This window comes from Lethenteron reissneri, chromosome 9 (genome assembly GCF_015708825.2).
Source record: "Lethenteron reissneri isolate LAM-NWPU_2019-01 chromosome 9, ASM1570882v1, whole genome shotgun sequence".
Taxonomy (NCBI): Eukaryota; Metazoa; Chordata; class Hyperoartia; order Petromyzontiformes; family Petromyzontidae; genus Lethenteron; species Lethenteron reissneri.
Window position 1 is genome coordinate 6,317,630 of NC_083787.1, and position 27,538 is coordinate 6,345,167.

General features: G+C 48.3%; 1 protein-coding gene across 2 annotated transcripts; it reads left to right on the plus strand.

Moving 5' to 3' along the window:
* Positions 1-27,538, plus strand: LOC133340493 (endonuclease/exonuclease/phosphatase family domain-containing protein 1-like). 2 transcript variants are annotated; one of them, XM_061548786.1, is made up of 8 exons: positions 1-450; positions 16,921-17,569; positions 19,027-19,078; positions 20,580-20,690; positions 21,977-22,102; positions 23,103-23,238; positions 24,779-24,973; positions 25,624-27,538. In XM_061548786.1, the coding sequence occupies exons 2-8, from the start codon at positions 16,977-16,979 to the stop codon at positions 25,803-25,805; spliced, it is 1,395 nt and encodes a 464-aa protein (XP_061404770.1). In that variant the 5' UTR covers positions 1-450; positions 16,921-16,976; the 3' UTR covers positions 25,806-27,538. The 2 variants fall into 2 exon arrangements, with proteins under 2 accessions (XP_061404770.1, XP_061404771.1); XM_061548787.1 differs by lacking the exon at positions 1-450 and adding an exon at positions 1,377-1,395.

The following is a 27,538-nucleotide window of genomic DNA, read 5'->3' on the forward strand; positions in this document are numbered from 1 at the left end:
CGGCCGTCAACGTCCGTGACGGTCATCTGAACCGGCCTCAAACGAGTACCTGGTGTGGTGTGTTAAACACATCACCACTGGGGGAGACAAAGGCGGCCGGGCGTGGTGTACGTTGACCGTCCTCGTGTACCGTGCCGGCCTTCATAAGTGCTACTCGTCCAGAAGCGCTTACACCCCCCCCCCCAAACACTTTGAAAAGTCTATTACGGGGTAATGTTTGTCGGTGCTTGGGCTTGTTGAGCAACAGTCCAATGAATGTGGCAAGGCTGCTTGTGTGGGCTGGCCCCTAGCGACTTGGCTCTGGATACTCCCACTACCCCCGTTTTTTTGTTGTTTTGAGAACAAAAACAACGCGCTCGTTCGTGGTCGTCTTTCACTCTCCTCCTTCATCCCTCCCACCTCGCCGCAACAACAACCACCACCGCCACCGTCGCTTGAGTGAAAGGAATTGTGAGTACGAGATCCGCGAACGTTGTTAGTGGGGCTTTCGCAAAGGTGCTGGGAGTCACTGTGTGTGGGTTGGCAGGTGAGTCGCGTGAATCCCCGCTGCCTTTTGGGGCGTGATGGGTTGGAACGTCACAAAGCAGTGGCAGATGAAGCGAGTGCTGGGCTTGTAGCATATGTTATAAAGGGGCCCTAAATAAAAAAAAAACCCATAAATATTCAAACACATTTTTTTAACTGGCATAGTAAAGTAATTGTATTTTCATTTTTTATACGGCCAGATAATACGACAAATCGCTAACCTTAAACACCCAGTCGTTCGTAAAAGTCGAAGGCGGTATAGTACTATAGTAATAGAGCAAGTGCAGAATCACTGAACTGGTATTTATAGCTTGAAAGCATTTAGCGCGTGGCCCTTGAAAGTGCGGGGCCGGTAGCTCCTACACGTGTAGCTCCTACACGTGTAGCAGCTACAACACGTGTAGTAGCTGCTACACGTGTTGTAGCTCCTACACGTGTAGTAGCTACAACACGTGTAGCGGCTACAACACGTGTAGCAGCTACTACACGTGTTGTAGCCGCTACACGTGTAGTAGCCGCTACTCGTGTTGTAGCCGCTACACGTGTAGTACCGCTACACGTGTTGTAGCGGCTACAACACGTGTTGTGGCTACTACACGTGTAGCGGCTACTACACGTGTAGCTACTTTTGCTACTGGGATAATCCGGCACTGGTCACAAGGTTTGACGGCTTTGTGTTGACCACCCTACGTCACGTCCAGGTAAGCCGTCTGAATCGATGGCGTCGTTGTAAAATGTGCCTCTCTCACAATCGCCAAGGAAGCCACAGAGCGAGTTGCCCGAGCTTTTGAAGCTTCTCTCTGCCATGAGTAGGACGCGTTCAGCCGATGCCATGGGCGTTCATAATGAACGGGAGCGAGTTGCGAACAGGTAACACACAACATGGACCATTTTTAGTTTGTCAGTATCAAAGTATGAAAAGATGAGAATCGGGTTCGGGTTTAGCTGTTACCGCCGTCTCCTGGCGAGCCAGGAGAATGGTTCGTCCTCAACTCCACCGGCTAACCCCACGGTGGAAGGAGGTTTCACAACAAACGATCGATCGATTGATCCACCAACCCTCGAAGCCTCCAATAAGGGGGAATCAATCAATGATACTTTATTTCTATAGCACTAATTTTTGGTTCTTTCGGTAAAGTCACGTAGTTATAAATACAATAAATTAGGACGTTTCGATCGAACTGTTTATAAGGGTTTGGGGATGGACACTTTAGCCAACAACAACAAAGGTTGTTGGTGCACTTGAGTCAACAACAACAACAACTGCTGTTGTTGTTGTTGGTGCACTTGGGCTACGCCCATCAACACCAACAACAGTTATTGTTGGTGCACTTGGGCTACGCCCATCAACAACAGTTTGTCTTTAGAGGCTGACTCCTTTGACTGATGACGACCGCTTGTGTTGCGATCGATATCTCGTGATTTGTTTTATTTTATTTCTACCTACGTGACTTTACCGAAAGAACCAAAGAGTATGGATTCCTGCAGTCACGAAAGCTTAAAATCAAGATTCTAAAGCACTATTAGTGCAAAAAATAGCAAAATATAGTGATTTACAGACATGAACAATAAGAGTGAAATTGTTGGCAAAATAAAATAACGTTACAAAATTTATCGCAAAGGCATAATAAAAATAACACATTACGAGAATCCTAATTAAAAGCAAGTTTTTAAAAGTTTTTAGATTTCTTTATTAAAAAGTGCTTAATGATTCTGAAGCCATCAGATCCCGTGGCAGGCTGTACCACCTACACACTCCTTCTCCCTGGGGGTTGGTCCCGAGCCTTGGGACGACTAAAATACCAATACCAGAGGATCCGAGGGATCTTGTTGGTTCATATCTTAGAAGCATGGTTCACATGTATACAAGTGCCAGACCATTCAAGCACTTTAAAACCATCAAACGAATTTCAAAATCAATTCCATGACTGACTGGCAGCCAGGGCAAGGATCTGGGTGTTACGTGGATGCTCTTTCTGGTTTTAATCAGTACACATGCCGCTGCATGCTGAATTAGTTGCAATTTACTGATTAGTTTCTTCGGAAGACCACTTTGTTTGCGCCGGGAATGCCAGAGAGAGAGAGAGAAATGGGGGTTACAATCGAATGGATTCATCCGGTGAATGTTTAACAGGTTTGTTGCGTTCCTGGGCGAGGAATGTTACTCCGACACGGTCGACAACGCAGCACGGTGTTGTACCAGCTCAGGCTTTGAGGCTGTGCATCTCGATGCAGCCAGTGCCTCCAGTTGATGTGCACGTTACGCAGGTGTGAGAGTGCAGGTTATGGAAATCGCAAGTTTTTGTCTTTGTCTTCATATGCAACGTTTTAACGCGTTGCGCTACTCAACCAGGCGACCCGAGTGAAGATATTCCACACAAACACATAATGTAGGAGCTAACAGCACTTGCTCCTCCTACATTATGTGTTTGTGTGGAATGTCTACATTTATTTTTAAATCAGTAGGTGTAAGCTACCGATATAAACAGGAGGCAAGGAGGTGGATGTAATGAGTTGTGGTATGAATGAAAAACTCTACACATTCGTCAATAACACTGCTGGCATAAAATATATCTTTTTTGAATAGGCGACGTTGCAGACAACGAGCCTTCTTCAAAGCACACACATAGAGTGGCTAGATCGTGTGGCCAGAGACGAGTTGGAGACTGCACTTTCACACCGTGGGTCTGAGTGTATAGGGCGGTCCAGATGTGCTGTGATCCCCAAATAGCTGACCCTAAAATGAATAAAACCTTACTGCAAAAATATTACGTTTTAGATAATTACATGGGGGGGGGGGGGGGGGGCAGGGGGGGTCACAAGACATCGGGACCACCCTGTAGATTTAAATGGTTGTTGCTGGGAGAAGCGTGTGGTGGGGAGGGGTTGTTCTGAGGCGGTGGCTGGATAGCAGCAGCAGCAGGAGAGGTAGGCGGAGGGCTTCGCTACCTGTGGGAAGGTGGAGGAGGTGGGTGGCCGGGCTAAGGCACAGGTGGAGCCCAAGGGGCCACCGAGGTGGTGCCGAGACCTGGTGCTGTATTCGCGTGCTCGTTGTTGACACGAGGAGGAGACAATGGGGGGGGAGGGGGGACAGCATTTGCAAGCGGCGCTACAATTCGATGCTGTAGGTTGCAGCCTGTTTGTTTGAGCCGGGCGGTGGTGCTCCGATGCACGTCACTTGTAATCCAGTGGCAGCGAGGGTCGGTGGATCAATCGCGCAAATGTGAAATTCCCTTCCCCATTGGGCGTCGAGGAAGGTGCCCGTACCCTGACTCGCCGGGAGATGTGGCAACAGCAAGCGGAACGATCGTCTTCGGTTTCCATTAGTACGGGGGGATGGGGGGATAGAGCGTTGCCCCCTCGCGCGTGTGCGTTTTCTCCGGTTTCCTCCCACTTGTATAAGCGCCCAGTGTTAATTGTCTGAAAAAATTAATTTACGAATGAAAGGACAATGCAGGACCCTCCTGGAAAACAGGGGGGCGGGGGGGGGGAACCCGCCCGTCTGGGGGGCCCACCCTCCTTCCATGTGTTGTGTCGGGAGAGATCGACCTCTGCACCTCTCCCGTCTCTGCCCCGCGACTGTTGCATAGGAATGTGGGAAAACTTGCCTTGCCACGCGGGCCTTTAAAAAACACAAAAACAGCCAACTTTCGCAGTCATATTCATGACTACGGGTTTTAAAACAGCCGCATTGGCCCAGATGTTAATCTCCTCCCCCCCCCCCGAGTAGGCTGTCAACGCACAATGAGGAAACGCATTTCATTTCAGTCAGACATTCAAAAACCTTGAAACGCTAATCACTAAAAGCACCCCAGTGACATCACTGTCTCAGCCTCACTTACCGAAGACGTTCAATATTCATATTTACTAAATGTAAGTTGAACACAACATTTAGAGCTTGCAGATTATCTCAGGAATGGTTTTGATAATTTTTACGTTTTATTAACCTGCCATTTTCATGTGTAAGTTCTCTAAATCAGCAATCGGTGCTTTATTTTGGCACCTTTTTATCATTTGGGATTTTGGCTCAGGGTCGGCTCTAGGAGTTGCTATTATTGACTCTTTTTCAGGAAGGGCCTGCATTGTTGTGAGTTTCGTTGCTTCCACTCATGCTAATGAATAACAAAGGTTCATAATTTGGCCTTCCATCGAAAAGTGTGTCCTGGCGTGCCTTAATCGGCAGTGCTGTCACGTGCAGCCCCATGAATTTCACTCAAGGTTTGGAGGTACACCGAAACGTTTACATCGATCTTTACTTCATATACGAGATGAACCGTACACATCTTAACTTTAATTCAATACCTGAATTCCTGAATAATTGATGCATTGTCAGTCTAAGAAATGCTAAATAACAATAACGCTTCTCTTCGTTGACCATGCATTATTAATGCGTTGTAAACATGCAAGGCAATATTGTAATACGCACTAAGAGGCTCCACTGGTGGACATGATATATGGCAAATAAATCAATGCGACAGAGTACAATGTTTAGAGTGGAACGCAAAACATTTTACTTAATCCAATTTTAGTACAAAGACCAAAACATTTATTTTAAATTCTTGATTGTGAATAGAACTCATAATTTTTTTAAATGAAAATGGGTCTGTGTTGCCTGATATTTTATACCGCAGCATGCTCTTCATTTCATTCATTTTGCTTTAAAAGTAAATTGTATTTGAATAGGTAACAAATGGACTATAAATTATGGGAATTGCATTAATTAGGTAAGGCGAAAACGTCTAGATTTGAAGCTTTCGTGACTGCAAGGATTCATATTCTTAGGTTTTTTCGATAAAGTCACGTAGGTAAAAAATTAAAATTAATAAAAGTTAAATAAAATAAAAATCACGACGTTTCGGAGGCAAGCTTGTGTTGCAAGCTTGTGTTGCCTCCGAAACGTCGTGATTTTTATGTAATTTTTATTTTACTTTTATTAATTTTCATTTGAAATTTTTACCTACGTGACTTTACCGAAAAAAACCTAAGAATACCCATTAAACTCTCACCACTGTTTCGACTTGCGAGCCACGATATCTCCTAGATATAATAGAACCAGCGTTACCTCTGGATTTCCAGCTCCCGAGATCTCTTAACTAACCATTACACCACGGCAACACGCTTAACATTTATTTATAACTTCACTTGTGCACAACCTTAACAAGGCGACGCTATTTACAAACCAGCCGAGTATAATCACTACTCTCTGGTTCTTTCGGTAAAGTCACGCAGATAGAAAAAATAATAAAATAAAAGAGAAAACGACGTTTCGAAACACAAGCGTCCATCTTCAAATCAAGATTGAGTTTTATCTTATTAAATAATAAATCGCTGTGTACCATCGTAAACATTTCCTGCTTAGTTTATTGGCGTGTGTGGCATTCTTTAAAAAAGAATCAGAACAAACTGTACGCTGAATGCGGTTTGCTTAATTTCCGCAGTTGATGAAAAGCGATAACAACGAAAATTGTAAATACATTGTACAGTGACCTTTACAACACCAAAAACTAGTTCTGCCTACCACTGAGTGATGAACATTTTCACGAAGTGATGAACATTTTCACGAAGTGAAAACTGTTATCGAATGTGACATTCGGAATGGCAGCGTCTCTGGGATGTTTGAGCACAGAGTAGTGAATGCTAAAGGGTGGCACATCACGTTTCATTCGTATTACGTTATTTTTATTTCTGCGGCTGGGAGCAAGTCGCCTTAGCAGCTGTTGACTCGGCTCTGTCACGTTTCTTAAAATGCAGCTGTCACGCCATCCATCCACTCTATCAACACGGCCACACAGTCCACGTTTAGCGCGTGGCCTGACAATTCCCATCCCTGGGGGCCACGTCCCACCCCTCCTCCTTTACAGGGCCAACCAGTCCACGACTGATCGTGGACACCGTCGCTTCATATGCAGGAGGTCGTGGGTTCCGACCCTGACGCCTGCTGTATATTTTGAGTTTGCATGTTCTCGCTCTCCCCGTGGTCACGAGGATTTTTCTCCGGGTCCTCCGGGTTTCCCCTCCACATTTATTTATTGCTGTAAATTTCTACATGATGATCAACTTTCGTTGAGCAATCATTTGTGATAGCCAGGGCGCTGCTGAAAAAATTACCTATACAGTTCAGTGGGCCTTAGCTGGTAAAATAAAAGTAGTTTAGTCGTGAAGGTATAGCCCTGGTTGTTTACATCCCTGTGGGCAGAAGGGCCTCCACTATAGGGAACTCAAAAGAGGCCATCTCGAGATAATGTTGCCCAACTGTTCCACACGAGCCACACATTTTTGAAGATGTATGTACAGTCCTAGTTTATACATCCTGGTCTCTCGCAGCTGCTCATCGTTATGCACAGCTGTCCCTCCGTCCCTCCTGTTGTTGCTGCATTAAGCCCCGAGGCAGAGTGGAGCCCAAAGGGTGGAAACTACAACGTTAGTTGTATGGTGACCGGTGTGCCAGGTGAGCTGAGAATATTTACAAAGCACGTGTGTGTGTGTGTGTTTGCTCATGGCTAACACCAGTGACGATTATCTGAACAGGTCTTGAGCCTCTGCTAGGTCGTAAAAACATCGCCACTGGGGAGACCAAGGCGGTCGGGCGTGGTGCTGGCCACCCACCCCCTCGTGCGCCGTTCCGGCCTTAATAGGTGCCCGCAAACAGCACTTGCTCCAGCAGTCTGTTAAGGCCACACGGCGGATCTCTGTCTCTGGATCTATCGGTGATAAACTCCCTTCCTCTTTCGTACAGCGGGCGAGTTGTTTGGCCAGCAACGCTTCGATGCTAATGCTGAGAGTTTGCGATAGAGCCGGTGGCTGCTTTAGGAATAGCCCGGTGATGATTAAACTCGGCAAAGTGAGTGAGTGGCATTAAACTTGGCAAAGTGAGTGGCATTAAACTCAAAAAAGTGAGTGAGTGGCATTAAACTCGGTAAAGTGAGTGGCATTAAACTCGGAAAAGTGAGTGGCATTAAACTCGGCAAAGTAAGTGAGTGGCATTAAACTCGGTAAAGTGAGTGGCATTAAACTCGGTAAAGTGAGTGGCATTAAACTCGGCAAAGTAAGTGAGTGGCATTAAACTCGGTAAAGTGAGTGAGTGGCATTAAACTCGGTAAAGTGAGTGGCATTAAACTCGGAAAAGTGAGTGGCATTAAACTCGGCAAAGTAAGTGAGTGGCATTAAACTCGGTAAAGTGAGTGACATTAAACTCGACAAAGTGAGTGAGTGGCATTAAACTCGGTAAAGTAAGTGAGTGGCATTAAACTCGGTAAAGTGAGTGACATTAAACTCGACAAAGTGAGTGAGTGGCATTAAACTCGGTAAAGTGAGTGGCATTAAACTCGGTAAAGTGAGTGACATTAAACTCGACAAAGTGAGTGAGTGGCATTAAACTCGGTAAAGTAAGTGAGTGGCATTAAACTCGGTAAAGTGAGTGGCATTAAACTCGGTAAAGTGAGTGGCATTAAACTCGGCAAAGTGAGTGAGTGGCATTAAACTCGGCAAAGTAAGTGAGTGGCATTAAACTCGGTAAAGTGAGTGAGTGGCATTAAACTCGGTAAAGTGAGTGGCATTAAACTCGGTAAAGTGAGTGACATTAAACTCGACAAAGTGAGTGAGTGGCATTAAACTCGGCAAAGTAAGTGAGTGGCATTAAACTCGGTAAAGTGAGTGGCATTAAACTCGACAAAGTGAGTGAGTGGCATTAAACTCGACAAAGTGAGTGAGTGGCATTAAACTCGGTAAAGTGAGTGGCATTAAACTCGGTAAAGTGAGTGACATTAAACTCGACAAAGTGAGTGAGTGGCATTAAACTCGGTAAAGTAAGTGAGTGGCATTAAACTCGGTAAAGTGAGTGGCATTAAACTCGGTAAAGTGAGTGGCATTAAACTCGGCAAAGTGAGTGAGTGGCATTAAACTCGGCAAAGTAAGTGAGTGGCATTAAACTCGGTAAAGTGAGTGAGTGGCATTAAACTCGGTAAAGTGAGTGACATTAAACTCGGTAAAGTGAGTGACATTAAACTCGACAAAGTGAGTGAGTGGCATTAAACTCGGTAAAGTGAGTGGCATTAAACTCGGTAAAGTGAGTGACATTAAACTCGACAAAGTGAGTGAGTGGCATTAAACTCGGCAAAGTAAGTGAGTGGCATTAAACTCGGTAAAGTGAGTGGCATTAAACTCGACAAAGTGAGTGAGTGGCATTAAACTCGACAAAGTGAGTGAGTGGCATTAAACTCGGTAAAGTGAGTGACATTAAACTCGACAAAGTGAGTGAGTGGCATTAAACTCGGCAAAGTAAGTGAGTGGCATTAAACTCGGTAAAGTGAGTGGCATTAAACTCGGTAAAGTGAGTGGCATTAAACTCGGTAAAGTGAGTGGCATTAAACTCGGCAAAGTGAGTGAGTGGCATTAAACTCGGCAAAGTAAGTGAGTGGCATTAAACTCGGTAAAGTGAGTGACATTAAACTCGGTAAAGTGAGTGGCATTAAACTCGACAAAGTGAGTGAGTGGCATTAAACTCGGCAAAGTAAGTGAGTGGCATTAAACTCGGTAAAGTGAGTGACATTAAACTCGGTAAAGTGAGTGAGTGGCATTAAACTCGGTAAAGCGAGTGGCATTAAACTCGACAAAGTGAGTGAGTGGCATTAAACTCGGTAAAGCGAGTGGCATTAAACTCGGTAAAGTGAGTGACATTAAACTCGACAAAGTGAGTGAGTGGCATTAAACTCGGTAAAGTGAGTGACATTAAACTCGACAAAGTGAGTGAGTGGCATTAAACTCGGCAAAGTGAGTGAGTGGCATTAAACTCGGTAAAGTGAGTGGCATTAAACTCGACAAAGTGAGTGAGTGGCATTAAACTCGGTAAAGTGAGTGACATTAAACTCGACAAAGTGAGTGAGTGGCATTAAACTCGGCAAAGTAAGTGAGTGGCATTAAACTCGGTAAAGTGAGTGGCATTAAACTCGACAAAGTGAGTGAGTGGCATTAAACTCGGTAAAGTGAGTGACATTAAACTCGACAAAGTGAGTGAGTGGCATTAAACTCGACAAAGTGAGTGAGTGGCATTAAACTCGGTAAAGTGAGTGACATTAAACTCAACAAAGTGAGTGAGTGGCATTAAACTCGGCAAAGTAAGTGAGTGGCATTAAACTCGGTAAAGTGAGTGGCATTAAACTCGGTAAAGTGAGTGGCATTAAACTCGGCAAAGTGAGTGAGTGGCATTAAACTCGGTAAAGTGAGTGGCATTAAACTCGGTAAAGTGAGTGGCATTAAACTCGGCAAAGTGAGTGAGTGGCATTAAACTCGGCAAAGTAAGTGAGTGGCATTAAACTCGGTAAAGTGAGTGACATTAAACTCGGCAAAGTAAGTGAGTGGCATTAAACTCGGTAAAGTGAGTGGCATTAAACTCGGTAAAGTGAGTGGCATTAAACTCGGTAAAGTGAGTGGCATTAAACTCGACAAAGTGAGTGAGTGGCATTAAACTCGGTAAAGTGAGTGACATTAAACTCGACAAAGTGAGTGAGTGGCATTAAATTCGGTAAAGTGAGTGACATTAAACTCGGTAAAGTGAGTGGCATTAAACTCGGTAAAGTGAGTGACATTAAACTCGGTAAAGTGAGTGGCATTAAACTCGACAAAGTGAGTGAGTGGCATTAAACTCGGTAAAGTGAGTGACATTAAACTCGACAAAGTGAGTGAGTGGCATTAAACTCGGTAAAGTGAGTGGCATTAAACTCGACAAAGTGAGTGAGTGGCATTAAACTCGGCAAAGTAAGTGAGTGGCATTAAACTCGGTAAAGCGAGTGGCATTAAACTCGGTAAAGTGAGTGGCATTAAACTCGACAAAGTGAGTGAGTGGCATTAAACTCGGCAAAGTGAGTGGCATTAAACTCGACAAAGTGAGTGAGTGGCATTAAACTCGGTAAAGTGAGTGGCATTAAACTCGACAAAGTGAGTGAGTGGCATTAAACTCGGCAAAGTAAGTGAGTGGCATTAAACTCGGTAAAGCGAGTGGCATTAAACTCGGTAAAGTGAGTGGCATTAAACTCGACAAAGTGAGTGAGTGGCATTAAACTCGGCAAAGTAAGTGAGTGGCATTAAACTCGGTAAAGTGAGTGAGTGGCATTAAACTCGGTAAAGTGAGTGACATTAAACTCGGTAAAGTGAGTGACATTAAACTCGACAAAGTGAGTGAGTGGCATTAAACTCGGTAAAGTGAGTGGCATTAAACTCGGTAAAGTGAGTGACATTAAACTCGACAAAGTGAGTGAGTGGCATTAAACTCGGCAAAGTAAGTGAGTGGCATTAAACTCGGTAAAGTGAGTGACATTAAACTCGACAAAGTGAGTGAGTGGCATTAAACTCGGCAAAGTAAGTGAGTGGCATTAAACTCGGTAAAGTGAGTGACATTAAACTCGACAAAGTGAGTGAGTGGCATTAAACTCGGCAAAGTAAGTGAGTGGCATTAAACTCGGAAAAGTGAGTGGCATTAAACTCGGTAAAGTGAGTGAGTGGCATTAAACTCGGTAAAGCGAGTGGCATTAAACTCGACAAAGTGAGTGAGTGGCATTAAACTCGGTAAAGCGAGTGGCATTAAACTCGGTAAAGTGAGTGAGTGGCATTAAACTCGGAAAAGTGAGTGGCATTAAACTCGACAAAGTGAGTGAGTGGCATTAAACTCGGTAAAGCGAGTGGCATTAAACTCGGTAAAGTGAGTGGCATTAAACTCGACAAAGTGAGTGAGTGGCATTATACTCGGCAAGTCCATGACGCCGGGAGACAGGTGACTTGCAGTACGTTCGTGAATTGTCAATTTGGTGGGCTATTTTGCCTTGGTTGTCCGTGCGTGTGAGAAGATTTTCACTGCTCTGGTGCCGTTCAATTCAGGTCACTGTTTAGGGGCCAATTTTAAACCGAGAGGCTTTCCATATCCAGCCCTCCCGTGTGTGTTTTTACAAGCGTGGCACGACTCTGGTTAGCGCTACGCTGCGCTTACGAACCCGGCGGCGGTGACCCGAGTTCAATTCCCACTCACGGTCAACACCCGGTGACGATTATCTGAACCGGTCCTAGGCGTCGTACAAGGTCGAATAAGCCTTAAATTAGCACCTGGTTCTAGATTTGAAGCTTTCGTGAATGCAAGGATTCATACTCTTAGGCTTTTTCGGTAAAGTCACGTTGGGAAAAAAGAAAATAAATAAAAATATTTCTATTATTTATTATTTATTCATTACCTACGTGACTTTACCGAAAAAAACGAAGAGTATGAACACCTGGTTTGGTGTGTAGTCAACATCGTCACCGGGGGGAGGTGGGTGGGGGGGGGGAGACAAAGGCGGCCGGGCGTGGTGCTGGCTACCCCACCCCCTCGTGTGTGCCGTGCCGGCCTTGATAGGTGCTACTCGCTAAAAGCACTTTCTATAACAGTCTGTTAGAGGCTACACAGGGGATCTTTGTTATACACCCGGGCGTGGTGCTGGCCACCCACCCTCTTGTGTGTGCTGTGCCGGCCTTCATAGGTGCTACTCGCTAGCAGCACTTGTCCCCAACAGCCGGTTAGAGCTATATAGGGAGGTCTTTGTCTTATACATTCTTGGCTACTGCCGTTGTCTCGATGTTAATCTTTTCTTGGGGTCACGAAGAAAACGCACAACTCCCTCCACATCATCCACATGTACTGTATATACAATACAACACCGTGGCCTTTTTAGCAAATGAATGAATGAATGGGTCATGTTATGTAACTGCTCTTTATTTCACTGCATGGGGACTCTTTGTAAGAGCTGCCATGGCTCATTTGGTTATGTTTAGACAGTTGTACAGTATTACAGTCATACGTAAGTGCAATATACAGATATTTAAATATACATGGAAATAACTAATGCTAACTTGTTGCAGTAATATTACTTGCGTTTAGGGGCCGTCCATAAATGACGTCACGCACCTAGGGGGGGGGGGGGTCAGACATTTGTGACGATGTGTCACGAGGGGGTGGGGGTTTGAGAAATGTGACGTCACATCAAAATGCGCAACTTTAAATAAATATAGACAACACGTTCTACTTAATTAAATAGACTTTTTTAAATAAATGTTTTCTCCTACAACATCAGAGTGCAGCGCCACATTAAACACGCACTACAATGACAATAGTTTATAGCGATTTGAAGCATTTTTTTTTGGGGGGAGGGACAGAGCTTTGTGACGTCATATTTGAGGGGGGTCTGACTTTTTGTGACGCCGTGTGACGAAGGGGGGGGGGGGGTAAAAATCGTCCAAAATCGCGTGACGTCATTTATGGACGGCCCCTTAGCTGAATGTGTTTCCATTGACTGTATAATACTGTCCACAATAGATTTAGGCAGTGATTGATGTACATTCTAATGATGCTCTATAATTTGTATAAAAATGGTACCGTATTTGGCACAACAGTCTCTATATACATTTTCACAAATACTTAAAAAACCCAGAAAACAATCCCAACACTACAATTTGGACACCCACATTTCCAGAATTTAAGGTTGTTTGGTTTCGAGTCATAGGGAAGACTCTACATTGTTCATGCATCGTCCGAAACATTATCATGAGTGAACCAAATAATTCCACCTCCCTTGGTGTGTGAGACGAGAAAGCTAAGGGAAAGCATGCCAAGCTTCGGTACTGGTTACTAATTCGATACGTGCATCGATTTGTACCAAACACCGTATGTTGAACTTCTTTCGCACCGTACGTAGCCAACCGTGCTAATCGGAGGTGCAGGGGAACGACAACAAACTAAATATAAAATATCAATCTTGATTTGAAGCGTTCGTGACTGCAGGAATCCATACTCTTTGGTTTTTTCGGTAAAGTCACGTGGGTATAAAATAAAATAAATCACGACGTTTATGGCGCAACACAAGCGTCCGTCATCAGCTTGTGTTGCGCCCGAAACGTCGTGATTTATTTTATTTTATACCTACGTGACTTTACCGAAAGAACCAAAGAGTATAAAATATCACTCGCCGCTGGTGTTGGCGAGTATTTGCACGTGACAAAGCAGCTACTCAGAAGAGCGTTCGGACCTGACACGTGTCAAATGGTGATCCTACAGCCAGCAGTGGAAATTCCACATTCCCATGGCGGAGGACAATTTATCCAGCGGCTGACAATGTGCCAAGTCGACTCCCACGTGGACGTCTGTGACAAAAGAGCTTCATGGCTCATCGGATTTCTCCAGGACAAATACAGATTCTGATACGGATTTTGATGAAAGATTCTGATTTGAACTTTCCACCAGATTGTGATGAGTTCCCTGGCAACAGTGGCACCCAGGTAGGCGCGTACGTATGGCGTACAATGCACGATATACAACATTTAGAGGAGGGATGGTGGTCATGCAGTGGTTTCGTACTACGCCTCTGAAAACTGCACCCTGAGTTTGATTCCCGGCCACGGCCAACACCAGTGGCGAGTGATATTTGAAGAGGTTCTGACACCCACCCTTCACCAACTTGCACTTCGCAGTGTGGTGAGGTATGGTCAAATAACCATTTCCTCACCCCCCATATGACTGACGAGGCATAATGAGGCCTTCATTTAGCCATGGATTCACGAAGGGGCGGTGGATTACATGTTTGAGCAAAAGGGCTCTGCACATATTTCACTAGGGTGGGATTATTTTATATTGCGTAACGACAGTTTCTGATAACGTCTGTATTTTGCATTTCACAAGGCTTATCCTGACTGAATCTCCCTCCCTGCTAAGCGTATACCATTCTACCCACAAGCCAGGTGCATCTGGTGGTTGGTATGATCCTGGCTACCGGCCAGACGTTTGTGAAGCCCTCATCGCACGGTGCCAGTCTGACTGCTGCTACAGCCTGGCCAATGGCACAACTCCCTATGGTCGTTTTGCTTTTCCTTAAACGTAGAAGCAGCTGAGTGCCCAATGAGGCAATAGGTCTGTCTTGCAGCTGTGATCTGGGATACATTCAAGTGTGTACGATGCACTGCTCTGACCTGTGGTTCAGAATCTGAATGTTTATTTATACTGGAAGAATCCGAAGAGTTATGAAGCTCTGTTTCGCAGATGCCCAAGCAGGGGCAGGTCAGAACATTACAATGACGGAACGGTTCATGAAAGGAACATGTGGACTAGAGAACTTATGCAGGTTGGTGATGGCTGGTGGTCAAGAAGAATAGATTATTAATAATTATTAATAATGTATCGGTAGTCGAGGAATGGAACGCAGAGAGAATGGCTTCCGAGGAGATGGAGTGATGAAATCAGCTTGTGTGTAGGTGCAAGGTGGATTATTACATCACGGGCTGTGGCTTGGGGAGGCCTTCATCCAGCAGTGGATTGGCCATGGCTGCTGATGAAATACAGAAACAAGAGAGCAAGCACAAACATCTCTATATGACTCAAAGGAGAAGCTCGGTTTTGAAAATGTCACTTTCAAAATAACGAGTGTTCACATGGAGGAAAGGGAAATTACGTTGTTTGAACCCAGACGGCTCTGTGGTGGAATCCTCGTATCCACGTGACTTTGAAGATCGACTTTGAGGAAATCTAGATTCCCGATTTGGTGTTCACGGGAACAAAAAAAACGATTTTGAAGTTCACACTGTACATTTAAAATAGAGGCCACGTCCAATTTTCAAGAACTGATCTTCAATTTGTAATTCGCTTTGACGGGCATTCGCGTGTGTTAAAGGGCACTATTTGTCTGCGGCCACAGCCCACTACCCAACGGGTTTAGTCGCACACACGACGATTACGGCGAGGGGACTATCCCAGATGCGTGATTCTTTGGAGGAGGAAACTTCACCTCCAGGGAGCTGTCGGTGAGCGTGCAGCATGGGGATCCACCTCGTGTAGACTCGGGGTTCAGTGGGGAAAGGGGGCCCTCGTCCCGGTTACATCATGCTCCCTGCAATGGGACCCATTTCCTTCACCGCCGATATCTCCCTTGAATTGTGCATCTTCCACTTTCCTCTGTTTTGTCGCTGCGTCATACAACCGAGACAGCTTCGAAACCGTGCAGCGTTTGAAGTTTGATGATTGACATCCAGTCAGACCGTGGCTTCCTTCTCATCCCCTACCACCTCCCAGTGTTTCACCTCCTTTACCAACTGTCGGCAGCCGGCCGCCATTCATCCTCGTCACATGTCCTTGACCTGGATTAGTCGCCTTGATTCCTACTCCGTGTACGTTCTCTCATGTCAGTTGCTCTTTCGTAAGGAATTTCGACGGCAATTACTCCCGAGTGGGCAAAATTGTCAAGCTACTCATCCACTCCCCCACCCCCTTCGGTCCCAGCACAATCGCCGTTGCCCTCCCCAGGGCACACTCGTGACAACCAGATGATCGACTCGAGGCCAGATTCTCTGATAAACCACGGCGGCTGTTCTCGGTGTCCCCGGGGACGCGACGACGCACAACACACCGCACACAACACCCCGTGCGATACAGGACACGGCGCCCCGGCACCGACCGCCACGCGAGACGCCACGCGAATCTCGACGCGACGTGGAACGCGATCGGCGCGGCTCCCGGCGCTCGGCACAACCCTCCGTCTGACGTGGCGCTCGCGAAGTCCGATCCCCGCAAAAATCACACCGGGCGCGATACACGATACTGCGCGCGGAGCGACCTGTAATTCAAGGCCCGGGCGAGGTTACGTGTGCCGCTCCGCTCGCCGTCGTGTCGCCGACAAAACAACTCGGCACGTTACGCAACGTCGCGCGGTGCACGGTAACCCCCTTTTCCCAATGTCACGCTCGCTGCGCGCGGCAACCATGCGGCCGTCGGTGGCGTGCTCGCAAAGTTTTGTTCGATAGCGACATTCCCAGCGCGCTTGCTCAAGGTTAGTTTCGAGGAGGAGGGAAACAGCCGGAGGTTAACTCAGTCTGTACAGGGTCTGGCTTGACTCGCACACAGGTGAAGAAGTCTCCAGACGTCTCCAGTAGGGCTGTTGCCCTTGAGGTACAAAAGCAGCCACAATATACAGGAGATAGACCATCTCACAAGATTGGCACTGGGGCAGAACCTGTATGTTTGTTGGAGCCTTGGAGATTTACCAAGATGGGAGCTACAAGAGCCTGATCCTGGGAAAATCAGGACAGGTGGTAACCCTTGCCCGAGGCTGTCTAGGGCACAAGTGCACAATCCGATGATTAATATCCCACTCTTACAGCCACTACGCTCAGGGTGTATGGACCGTCCACTGAAACTTGTTGCGTATAGCAAAAACAAAAATAGCTAAACATATTTTTTGTTTTCATATATAAGCAAACAAAACATCAGTGCTGCTTTCATTGCATTGTCATGAAATGGCAAGACACAAACTAATCACGAATAAGTCATAATTTAACTCGAGTATAAATTAGTGAACGGTGCCAAACTTCGTCCGGACGAACGTTATTTTTCAGACCAAACGTTCCACGCGCACCGCTCGGAGGCCTGACAAGGATCGCCGCCCGAAACCATGGGCGACACCTTGTCCTGCGTGGAGCCTTCGAATCCTCAGTTTAAAGATGCCCCTCAATCCGACGCCGACTCTCGACCGCCGAGCGTGAATTCGGCGGACGTCGTCGAGTCCGTCGACGGCTCCGCGTCGCCGGTCGACCTCAACGCGGCGAGCGAGGCCCAGCTCACCACGATCAAGGGCATCGGCACCAAGACGGCGGCGAACATCGTCGCGTACCGCACGGCCAACGGGCCCTTCGAGACCGTCGACGACTTGGCCAAAGTGAAGGGCGTCAGCGCGGCGTTCGTCGACAGGCTGCGGCCTTCCTTGACCGTCGGCGGAGGGGGAGAAGGCGCCGGCGGGACCGGCGACGGGGGCGGCGGCCCTCCCGCCGTCATCGCCCCCGACGGCCTCTGCTACCCGACGTGCCCGTGCCTGCGCCCTGACTTCCCGGCGCCCATTCCCAGGCCCCAAGTGGAGTCGTTTTCTGGGGTCGTGCGAGGTCGCCCGGCCGTGCGTGTCGCCAGCTGGAACCTGCAGTGCTGCTCGGCCGAAAAGATGGACAACAACGGCGTGAGGGAGGTGGTGTGCCTCACACTGCTGGAACAAGGGTAAGGGTTTCAGACGGAAACAGGAGGACTTCACAATTTTGGCTGTCGCCTGATGAAGCCGGTTGTTGCAATCACCAGCGAAAACGTCACGGCACTTGAATTGTAAATGTTGTTGGTTTTCTCTCCAAAACATATCGGTGTGCTGGACTGGCAACGAATTGGCACGTTTTTTTTTCTTGACAAACCTAACTAATTGGCTGTCGGGTGGTGGTGGGGTTAACGACGCATTTGTATCTACGCGATCTGACCCAAAAAAAACCTTTATTGTGGATAATATTGGTCGCAAAAGCCTACTACTACGTGTTAAAAGAGTACGGGGTCACGGCGTCATAGGATTTGCCCCCTCTGTTGGTGTTCTTATTCAAGTCAGAGTGAAAATGTTTCCTGGCTCAAATGAGCATTCTCGGCTTCCTGTCCCAGCGCCTTTGTTGAAGGCCACTGGGTCCACGATCTTCCGACAGCAGTCCTCCTCTGTTGGCGATCATCATATGCCACCTGTTGCTGATGTTTCGGTGTGTCATTCCTCTCCATTCGAGAGCGTCTCTTCCACTCCATTGCTGCTATCGTTTTCCCGATCATCCCCCCGCCTCTGTTTCATGCCATGATCGTTGCCATTGCTAGATTCCTGTTTGGTAGCATTCTTTTGGCGCTGATCACGTAATTGAAGTCTGAATTCCACATTGGGCGGCAATGATTATTCTGTGGCTGTTCTAAGCCCGCGGAAATTCCCCGTTTTCATCGTGACAGCCATATATGCTGAAGGATGACCACTGTTACATTTCCATAAATCGGTGCTAGTTTTATCGCCCCCAACAGGAATGATAGGCTGTCATCCCCAGACCTGGATCATTATTACGAGTGGTGTTTATGTACAACACGAACTGACGTACTGCCTAAGTGGTTTATCGATTGTAAAACAATACATAAATATAGACATGTACGAAACAAGTTGTTTTCAAGGATAGTTCTAAACGTTTTATATTATTGTGTTGTTGTTGGTGAAACAGACTCGGTTCGATTCCCAGCCACGGCTCACAGCAGTGATGAGTGGTCTGAACCTACAGATAGGGGCAGCGAGGAATTTGCTGTACTGCCACCTACTGGCCACACATCTTAACCCTGCAGATTAAGATGTGTGGACAGAGCCACTGCAACTCCGCACAGATATGTTGGTAGTCTGCAAGCGGGCACAAGTGTCACGCAAAATTGTGAACCTTAAAGTATGAAATCTTAGGAAAATGGCTGTAAAACACAAACAATTGCACCTTTCTGTGAATTATTAGTTAGTTTTCCCATAGCTAGGTCATGAATTTAATACAAATTACTGTGCCGACATCTTTAGCCTTAGTCGTAGGCTTGCATGTTTTATGCGATTATAAACGGTCGTAGCTCAGGTGGTACCACTGGTGGTAATGTATCAATGTTTGCTTCGTCGTGCTGGGATGTTCTAACCGCAGGATCAAGCTTCTGGCCGTGCAGGAGTTGGCAGATAAGGTCGCTTTGCAGAAGGTAAGAGTTGACTCCTTGTTTTGTGTCTGTGGCACAATCCCGTAAACCACCTATGGCAACTTGGCGTGCATGGTGGTTGTGGCGGTTGTGGTGGCCAACTGTGCTTAGCTTTCGAGATCTGATGACATGGAACGCATTCCTGGTGATTTGGTCATTGACTACTGTGTCTGTGTTTGTATATATATAGTGGGGAGCGGTGGCGTAGCGTGCTACGAACCCGGCCACCTGAGTTCGATTCCTGCTCATGGCCAACACCAGTGACGATTATCTGAACCGGTCCTGGGCCTCCCCTAGGTCGACTCAGCCTCAAATGAGCACCTGGTGCAGTGTGTAGTAAGCATTGCCACTGGGGAGACAAAGGCGGCCGGGTGTGGTGCTGGCCACCCACCCCCTCGTGTGCCGTGCCGGCCTTCATAGCTGCTACTCTCTAACACCACTTGCCCCAACAATCTGTCAAGGCTATATGGGGGAGCTTTGTTCGTGTTATATTTTTACAATCTCTAAAATAGACAACCCTCTTTCATTTTGAGAAAATATCTGCGGGTAAGTTTGTGTTACAAGTTATGTTTCTATTTATAAAAAAATATTCTTGCTTTAGGATCATTAAAGCAATCGTTTTAAAACGATAAACTCAATATTCTCGCCGGTCAAGTCCAATTGTCTCCATGCTCCAAACAAGCTTGGAGTGGAGTTTTATCTCCATTGGCAACCATGAACCACTGATGGAAGTTCCACATTGTAGCAATGGGACCGAATCAACCCCCTGACCAAAGTGTAAACACGCAATTCAAGAGAAACCCACACTGCCGGTTAAGATGTCTTCTGTCCATCTGAATATACGGTTCACCCTCGATTATCTCCTGGGCGGATTATGCCTGCCGGTTCAATTATTAGCGGCCGCTTGCTCATCGTATGTAGGTGACTCGGTGCCTGTGTGGACATCTGTGAACAAGAGACTCGTACTGTAGCTCACCGGATTCCTCCAGTCTAAGTAAAGATTCTGATTCTGATGTGACTGTTAAGACCTGGGAATGCAAACCGGTTACTTTACGAAGCAAAAAGTGCAGATGACGCATTCCACACCCTCTCATTATGCGTATATGTAAATAATAAGTACAATTATATTGTCAAATGTAAGTACGTTTGCATAGTCCATGTTTAGTTGTATCTGGGATACACCCCCCCCCCCCCCCATATTACCCCCTGGGTAATTAAGAGTTGAACGTAGAACATCTGACACACACATATGTGTATATATGTGTAAACATCGCCAGTTTTCGGCACAGCAAGAGAGACATTCATTATTCCTTGCTGCTGCTGTGATAGTGCATTCTACGTTACGCCCCTCCGATAGAGCCGCGTGCGGGCGGATTAAAGAGCCGCTCACAGCTCTCGGGAGACGCCAATTCGCCACCGCCGCTCTAAGCCGTAACGCACGGCAGTCGCTGTCGCGTCGTCGCTCTAACGCGGTGCCGCCCCGCTGCTGCCGCCACCTCCGCAGCTGTGCGCGGAGCTCAACACGCCGAGTCTACGCTCCGTCCGCGACTGGCCGAGGCCCCGAGGAGACTGGCGCTGCGTCGTCTCGGAGAACCCCACGGGACCCATGTACCAGGTGAGGACCTGCCGCCCTCGTCGTCGCCGCCGCCGCTGCCGCTGTTGCTTAACCCCTTTCCCGTTCCGATGACGTGCGTAAAGTAATAGGCCATGCGGGAGGGCGCGTGGCAGAGTTCGGCGCCAGCTTTCGTAGGGTGCGGTTGTGTGAGGTGAGTAGTGTGTTTAAAAACAGTGGCGCTACGTCTCTCTAAATAACATTCATGCTAACACGCTTGTGCGTTCCGAGATTCAGCGGTGAACCATTCTCGGCCGCAGCTGACATCAGTGGCGAGTGACATTCGAAACGCTACTCACTCGGAAGTCCTAGAGACAGGACATGACTAGTAGCCGGAACCATAGCCAGAAGTATGGTGGACGTGGTGTGCCGGGCGCGGAAATATTTTCCGGCTCGCCAATGCCGACAGGCCCCGGCTGGACTTAATTCCCGAGCACGGTGATGAAGGCCTCGATGGTGGTGGTCGAGACTGTGTTTCTCACTGCACACTGAGCTGCCTTGGGAGCACTGGCCTAGAGAGGCGACGTTGCGTGGAAACTTTGGCGGCTGCCTCGCCCCGTCTGAGGACCGACTCGCTGGGGCACGCGGGCGCACGTGCGTGTGGGTGTGTGTGGGTGTGCGTGGGTGTTCGTGCGTGTGCGTGCGTGTGGGTGTGTGTGGGTGTGCGTGCGTGTGGGTGTGCGTGGGTGCGTGTGTGTGCGTGTGTGGGTGTGCGTGCGTGTGGGTGTGCGTGTGGGTGTGCGTGCGTGTGCGTGTGTGTGGGTGAGCGTGTGTGTGGGTGTGTGTGGGTGCGTGTGCGTGTGTGGGTGTGCGTGCGTGTGTGTGGGTGTGCGTGCATGTGGGTGTGCGTGGGTGTGGGTGCGGGTGCGTGCGTGTGTGTGGGTGTGCGTGCGTGTGGGTGTGTGTGGGTGCGGGGAGCGGAAGAATACTGCAGTGGTTCTCAACCGTTTTTGCTGTGGCGCCACCACCAATCAAGACCACTCGTGGGGCAGCGGCAGCGTCACAGTTAGCGCGGTGCGCTACCTACCCGAGGACCCGAGTTCGATTCCCACTCTCCGCCAACATCAGTGACGAATATCCGAACTGTTCCTTGGTCTCCCCAGGGTTGACTCCTCCATTCGTGGTGCGGTGTGTAAACATCGCCACTGGTCGTGGTGCTAGCCATCCACCCCATCGAGTGCCGTGCCGGCATTCATAGATGCTACTCGCTAACACCACTTGCCCCAACAGTCCACTAAGGCTAAATGGGGGATCATCATCTTTGTGTGTGTGCTTACGCGCGGCCACAGAGCATGGAGTACGCGGGGTTCGCGTGGGATGCCTCGTCAGGCCTGGAGCTGCTCAGCGAGGGCCTCGTCAGGAAGAAGAAAGGGAGCAAGCACTTTGCTCGTTACCCGTACCTTGGCTACTTTAAGGTGCGTACAGCCACAGACAAAAACAAACAACCCTTTTTCCACTGCAAATCAGAGCCTGAGCCAGTGTGAGGCCCCCTCTGTGCAGGTTGTTTTTTACTTGGCTGTTTGCCATGCCGAGCCGGAACTAATGTCCGTGCTATGCTGACCTCACACAAGACATTTGAATCTGACTTGGGGCCAAGCAGGGCCAGGTTCCTGAACTAAATCAAGCCCAAGTGAGCTGATTCGCAACGCAGCTTGCCAACCAGTGCATCACAGTTCCAACACGTCCCAAGGTCCACTTAGCCTGGCACAGGCATCGTCACTTAGAGACGAATAGCCGCCACGATTGTTGTGGTGGTTGTTTGTTGTAAAGGCGGTGACACAGCCAAGCCGCTTGTTGCATGGGTTCGCGGGTTGAGCACGGCGGCCGCCCTGGTTAATACTGCCGTTGTGTTTGCAGCGGAACTTGACAGTTCCCGTGACTTTATGCGAAACAAGAGTGGACCGCCTATGCCGGTGTCAGATGTTCCAAATTTCATGAAGCACTCACTAATTTTACTAGTCGCCTAAGCGTGCGGGAAAAAAACCCAACGCTTAACAACATCGGCCGCGCTATTGGCAGACTATGCGCGTCCGTGAAACATAGCGCCTTCCCGATAGATGGATAGTCTTTGTGGTAGAAGATCGGTGTGGATACCAAAGGACCTAAATCTGCCGTTTGTTGCTGTTTGTTGCTATTTGTTGATGTTTGTTGATGTTTTGGGTTGTTTTTGTTGTTTGTTGACATTTGTTGTTTGTTGATGTTTATTGGTGTTTGTAGATGTTTGTTGATGTTTGTTGTTTGTTGATGTTCGTTGTTGTTTGTTGATGTTTATTGATGTTCGTTGTTGTTTGTTTATTGTTTATTGATGTTCGTTGATGTTTGTCGATGTTTTTTTATTGTTTGTTGACGTTCGTTGCTGTTTGTCGATGTTTGTCGTTGATGTTTATTGCCGGCGGCGTGCGTGCACGCGGTCAGGCGGGGCGGTTCGACTTCACGCTGGTGAACGTGCACCTCAAGGCGACGGGGCTCGGCAACGCGGAGCTCGAGAAGCTGCAGCTCGAGATCATGAAGCTGCCCCAGCTGCTGGACCTGCTGGAGGAGCACCTGAGTGGTGGGTCCCACACACACAGACAGACATCCCTCGTGGAGCCTTAACGGACCTTTGGGGCAAGTGCTGTTAGCGAGTAGCACCTACGAAGGCCGGCACTGTGGCACACGAGGGGACGGGATGGCCAGCGCCACGCCCGGCCACCTTTGTCTCTCTCCCAGTACTGACGTTTAGACCCTGCACCAGGTCAACCTTGGAGAGACCCAGGACCGGTTCGGATATTGGGCATCTCGAACTTGGTTCGCTGTGTTCATAGTGCAGCTCGCAAACCACCACAAAAGACAAAGATCCCCCCCCCCCATAGCCTGAACAAACTGTTGGGGCAAGTGCTGTTAGCGAGCACCTACGAAGGCCGCCATGGCACATGAGGGGGTAGGTGGCCAACACCACGCCCGGCCGCCTTTGTCTCCCCAGTGGTGATGTTTACACACCGCACCAGGACACAAAGACAAAGTTCCATTGAACAGGCTTCTGGGGCAAGCGCTGTTCGCGAGCACCTATTACCGCCGTACGAGTTGGCGATTACACGTAGCATGGGTGTGGGAGCATACAAGTTCAGCACAACAACGGGTTTTACCAAACCGCCCTCTTGAGAAATGCGTCGGTTCCCATCGGCCGCGCTCGTCGCCGGTGATTTTATTCGCATCGCCGCTCGGCGCTAAAGCCATTGGCAGCCGTGCTCAGGAGCTGCCATAACAACAAAAAGTCAGAGAGAGCTGCACACGGCTCCGATGCCGATAGCGCAGCAGCAGCACCGATAATTATGGTCGACTACGTGCGTATGTATGTACGTTGAACTTCTTTCGCACCGTACGTAGCCAACCGTGCTCATTGGACGTGCGGGGGGGGGGGGGGGGGAAGGACAACAAACTAAACACAAAAAGCAGTTGTAATTAGTTGTCAAGAGTTTTTAGATCTACGTGCGGCGCGAAAGAAGTCCAACAAATGTGCGTACATATATGGATGCGTATAGCCCGTTTGTCAATCCGCTGCCAGATGGGGGCTTCCCCACGTCGCTCAAGTCATGGGGAGGGGGAGAAGGGCATTCGTTTACCGTACTTCGTCACACCGGCCAATGCGGGTTGGTGAATTCGGAGGTAATATTGCTGCACTGCCTCTGTTGCCGCGCGACGTAGCCCAAGGTCCTCTGAAGGGGCACGGAGGCCACGTGCCATTCCGCGGGCAGCAAGTGGCAAAGCCACCGCTAGTTTGGCAGCGGTGTCACTCGCGAGTCGCGCGCCCCGTGCCGTCGGGAAGGTGTCCTGGCTCGGTTGGGAAGTTGGGACTGTGGTCTGAGATGTTGAGACCGAGTGGGACTAATTTCTCTATTGTGGTAACTTTTTTGTTGTTTGTGCTTTTTGTTTTGGTGCAATTGGTTAATTAGCTCATTCATTTATTTAGCTTGAAAGTAGGGTTTTCATTTGCTTGAGAGTGGCTGTATATGGGATTTGGTCTCTTATACATAATGAATGTACGGCGTTGTGGGATGCTATTCGCATTAATGACGGAATATAAAATGAAAGTATTATTATGTTGTGAGCAGGCGAGAAGGACACGCTGCTGCTGGGGGACTTCAACCTGACGCCGGACGCAAGCGACTTTGACGCTCTGCGCTCGCAGGGCTTCAAGAACTGCGTCCCCGCCGACGTCTTCACCAACATCAGCATCAAGAACCTCAGCGGCTCCAAGTCCTTCGACAACGTGTGGCTCAGTCCGGCCGCGCAGGGCCTGTACACTGGTGGGTGGGTGGCTGGGTGGTTGGGTGGCCGGGGGGGTTTGGGTGGCTGGGTTGGTGGGTGGGTGGCTGGGTGGCCGGGTGGGTTTGGGTGGCTGAGTGGGTGGGTGGCTGGGTGGCCGGGTGGGTTTGGGTGGCTGGGTTGGTGGGTGGCTGGGTAGCCGAGTGGGTTTGGGTGGCTGAGTGGGTGGGTGGCTGGGTGGCCGGGTGGGTTTGGGTGGCTGAGTGGGTGGGTGGCTGGGTGGCCGGGTGGGTTTGGGTGGCTGGGTAGGTGGCTAAGTGGCTGAGTGGGTTGGTGGTTGAGTGGGTGGTTAGGTGGGAGGCTGGGTGGCCGGGTGAATGGGAGTTTTCAGGTGAGAAACAATACAAACGGGATGGTCAAATAAAACAAAACTAATCAATTGTTGAATCGAATCACAACCCAGAATTGTAACAGTTCATCGACTGGCAGTGGTAGGGTCGGGAGTGGTAAATCATTCATCGTCAAGGCCTCCCTAATCCACGAACATCTCTCAGGGACCTGCGATGTTACAATCAACAAAGCCACATGCACATGAGCCAATGCCACCCCTCCCTACAATTTGGTCGCCACTCAACCGCCGGTCCTGTGAATCACTGGCGCGCCTCGCGTCCGCCCCGCCGTTTCCCCGCAGGTGGCTGGAGCGTGGTCCGTCAGGGCCTCTCTCACCGCCTCATCCCGGATGGGTGGACCTGGGGCGGCGTCGCGTCCGACCACTGCCCCGTGTGGGCCGAGTTCCACTCGGACCGGGACCACGACTCGGAGCCGGAAAATGTCGACGTGCGGGGGATCTCCATGCTGGGGCGGGAGATATGAGGCGCAGTCGGGAGAACCGGGGGGGGGGGGGGCACCATCACCGCTGCCTCTACCGCCACCACCAAAGACAAAACATCCCCCATCTAGTTGGGGTTTGATGATTTTTTTTTATTGTTGTTAAAAGAAGGATTGGACTGAGGGGGGGTTCTTGAGGGTGAAGTTTTATGAATACTTCTGGCCATGACCATTCACGATTGAACATGTGCGCTGGTTTTAACGCCGTAGACATTTAGCATGTGGAGTTCTGCAGAAAAAAGCAAAGCAAGGAGTTGGATTGCTTTGCTGGGCCTTCTCGTGACAATGTCTGACCAAAAAAAAAGGTTATCATGTGGCCTATAACTCTAATTTAGTATTTGAGATGGGACGACGAAAAAATACATTGAGTATATCCAAAGCGTTTTACTATGACCGAATGTGTTTTGTGTAAAAACACAACTTGATTCAATATAACTGACTCACTGTCGAAGACGTCGGGCCAGATTCAGGGGCTGTGGTGAGTGCTTCATTGTCGTACAATTTTTTGTTGTTGGAAACGCCACGGTTGTCTCCGTCAGCGACCACGCGGCACAACGCCAAGGCTTATAACCATTCTGCCAAGATGCACTGGTGGAGCCAGTGGGGGGGGGGGGGGGTGGCACGTGCCCCCTCCCCAATGATTCAATCGAAATCCCTAATTTCAATCGGATCATTGAGGTTTATTAGTAATAAATCGGCATTTTGAGACCCCCACTGCCACTTTGTAGCATATTATTACGTGCCAGGGACTCTATGAGATGATAGGACAATAGTCTGAGTCCATAATTGGCAATAAGTAACGGCAAAGCAGTTATAAGTAAATCAGAATTGTGCGCAGTTGCGTATACAGCACACGACTTCTCTGAAGGCATTCACCTTCAGCGAGTGCGATGCTGATCAAACACTGTTCGACTTCGACCCTTGATCGATGGCTGCACCATCGCCGCACACGCGTCGAATAAAAAGCAAGGGACAAGTCCTTACTTACTAACAACTCCTCTATCATTTTTCATTGCTGGAGGGGTTGCCCCCCCTACCTGAAAATCCTGGCTCCACCATTGCCAAGATGTGAATCTGGCTCGTCAAGTCTTGCCTCAGGGTGGCTTAGAACTGTCTCTTAAACTGGATTATATTGTAGTGTTAAAACTCATAAATGTTTTAAAAGTTAATTATTATAAATGACAAACTTTACTTACGTTATAAAACGTTAAACGCGGTAGAATATCAACAAGCATTGCTGAAATTATGTAACGTTATTTAATTACGGCTTTGCTTGTCTTAACAAATGCAATCAAGGCGAATGCGTTTTTACTGTGTAATGTATACAATCACTGACGATACAAACCGTGCATTATTTGATTGATGTGCAGCGTCGCATGACACACGTAGGAACGCTCCTATTCACAAAGAGTGAATGGAATTTTAGAAATTGATATCTTGCACTCGGTCTCCTCATAGGTGACCTCATAATGAACTAAACACTTTAATATTAACGTCTAATCCACAAGCCGACTATGTATGTTAATACAGTAATAAGTAATAATCACGAATTTACTTAGATATGTGAGCATACAGGGGCTGCTCTACTTACGAACGAGTTCAGCTTCCAGAGATTTGTTCGTAAGTCCAACTTTACTCCTGTCGATTCCAAACGTGTTGTACGGCATGTACACTAAACACGGGGAGTGGCTTTAAAAGTTGTATAATCTCCTGTAGAT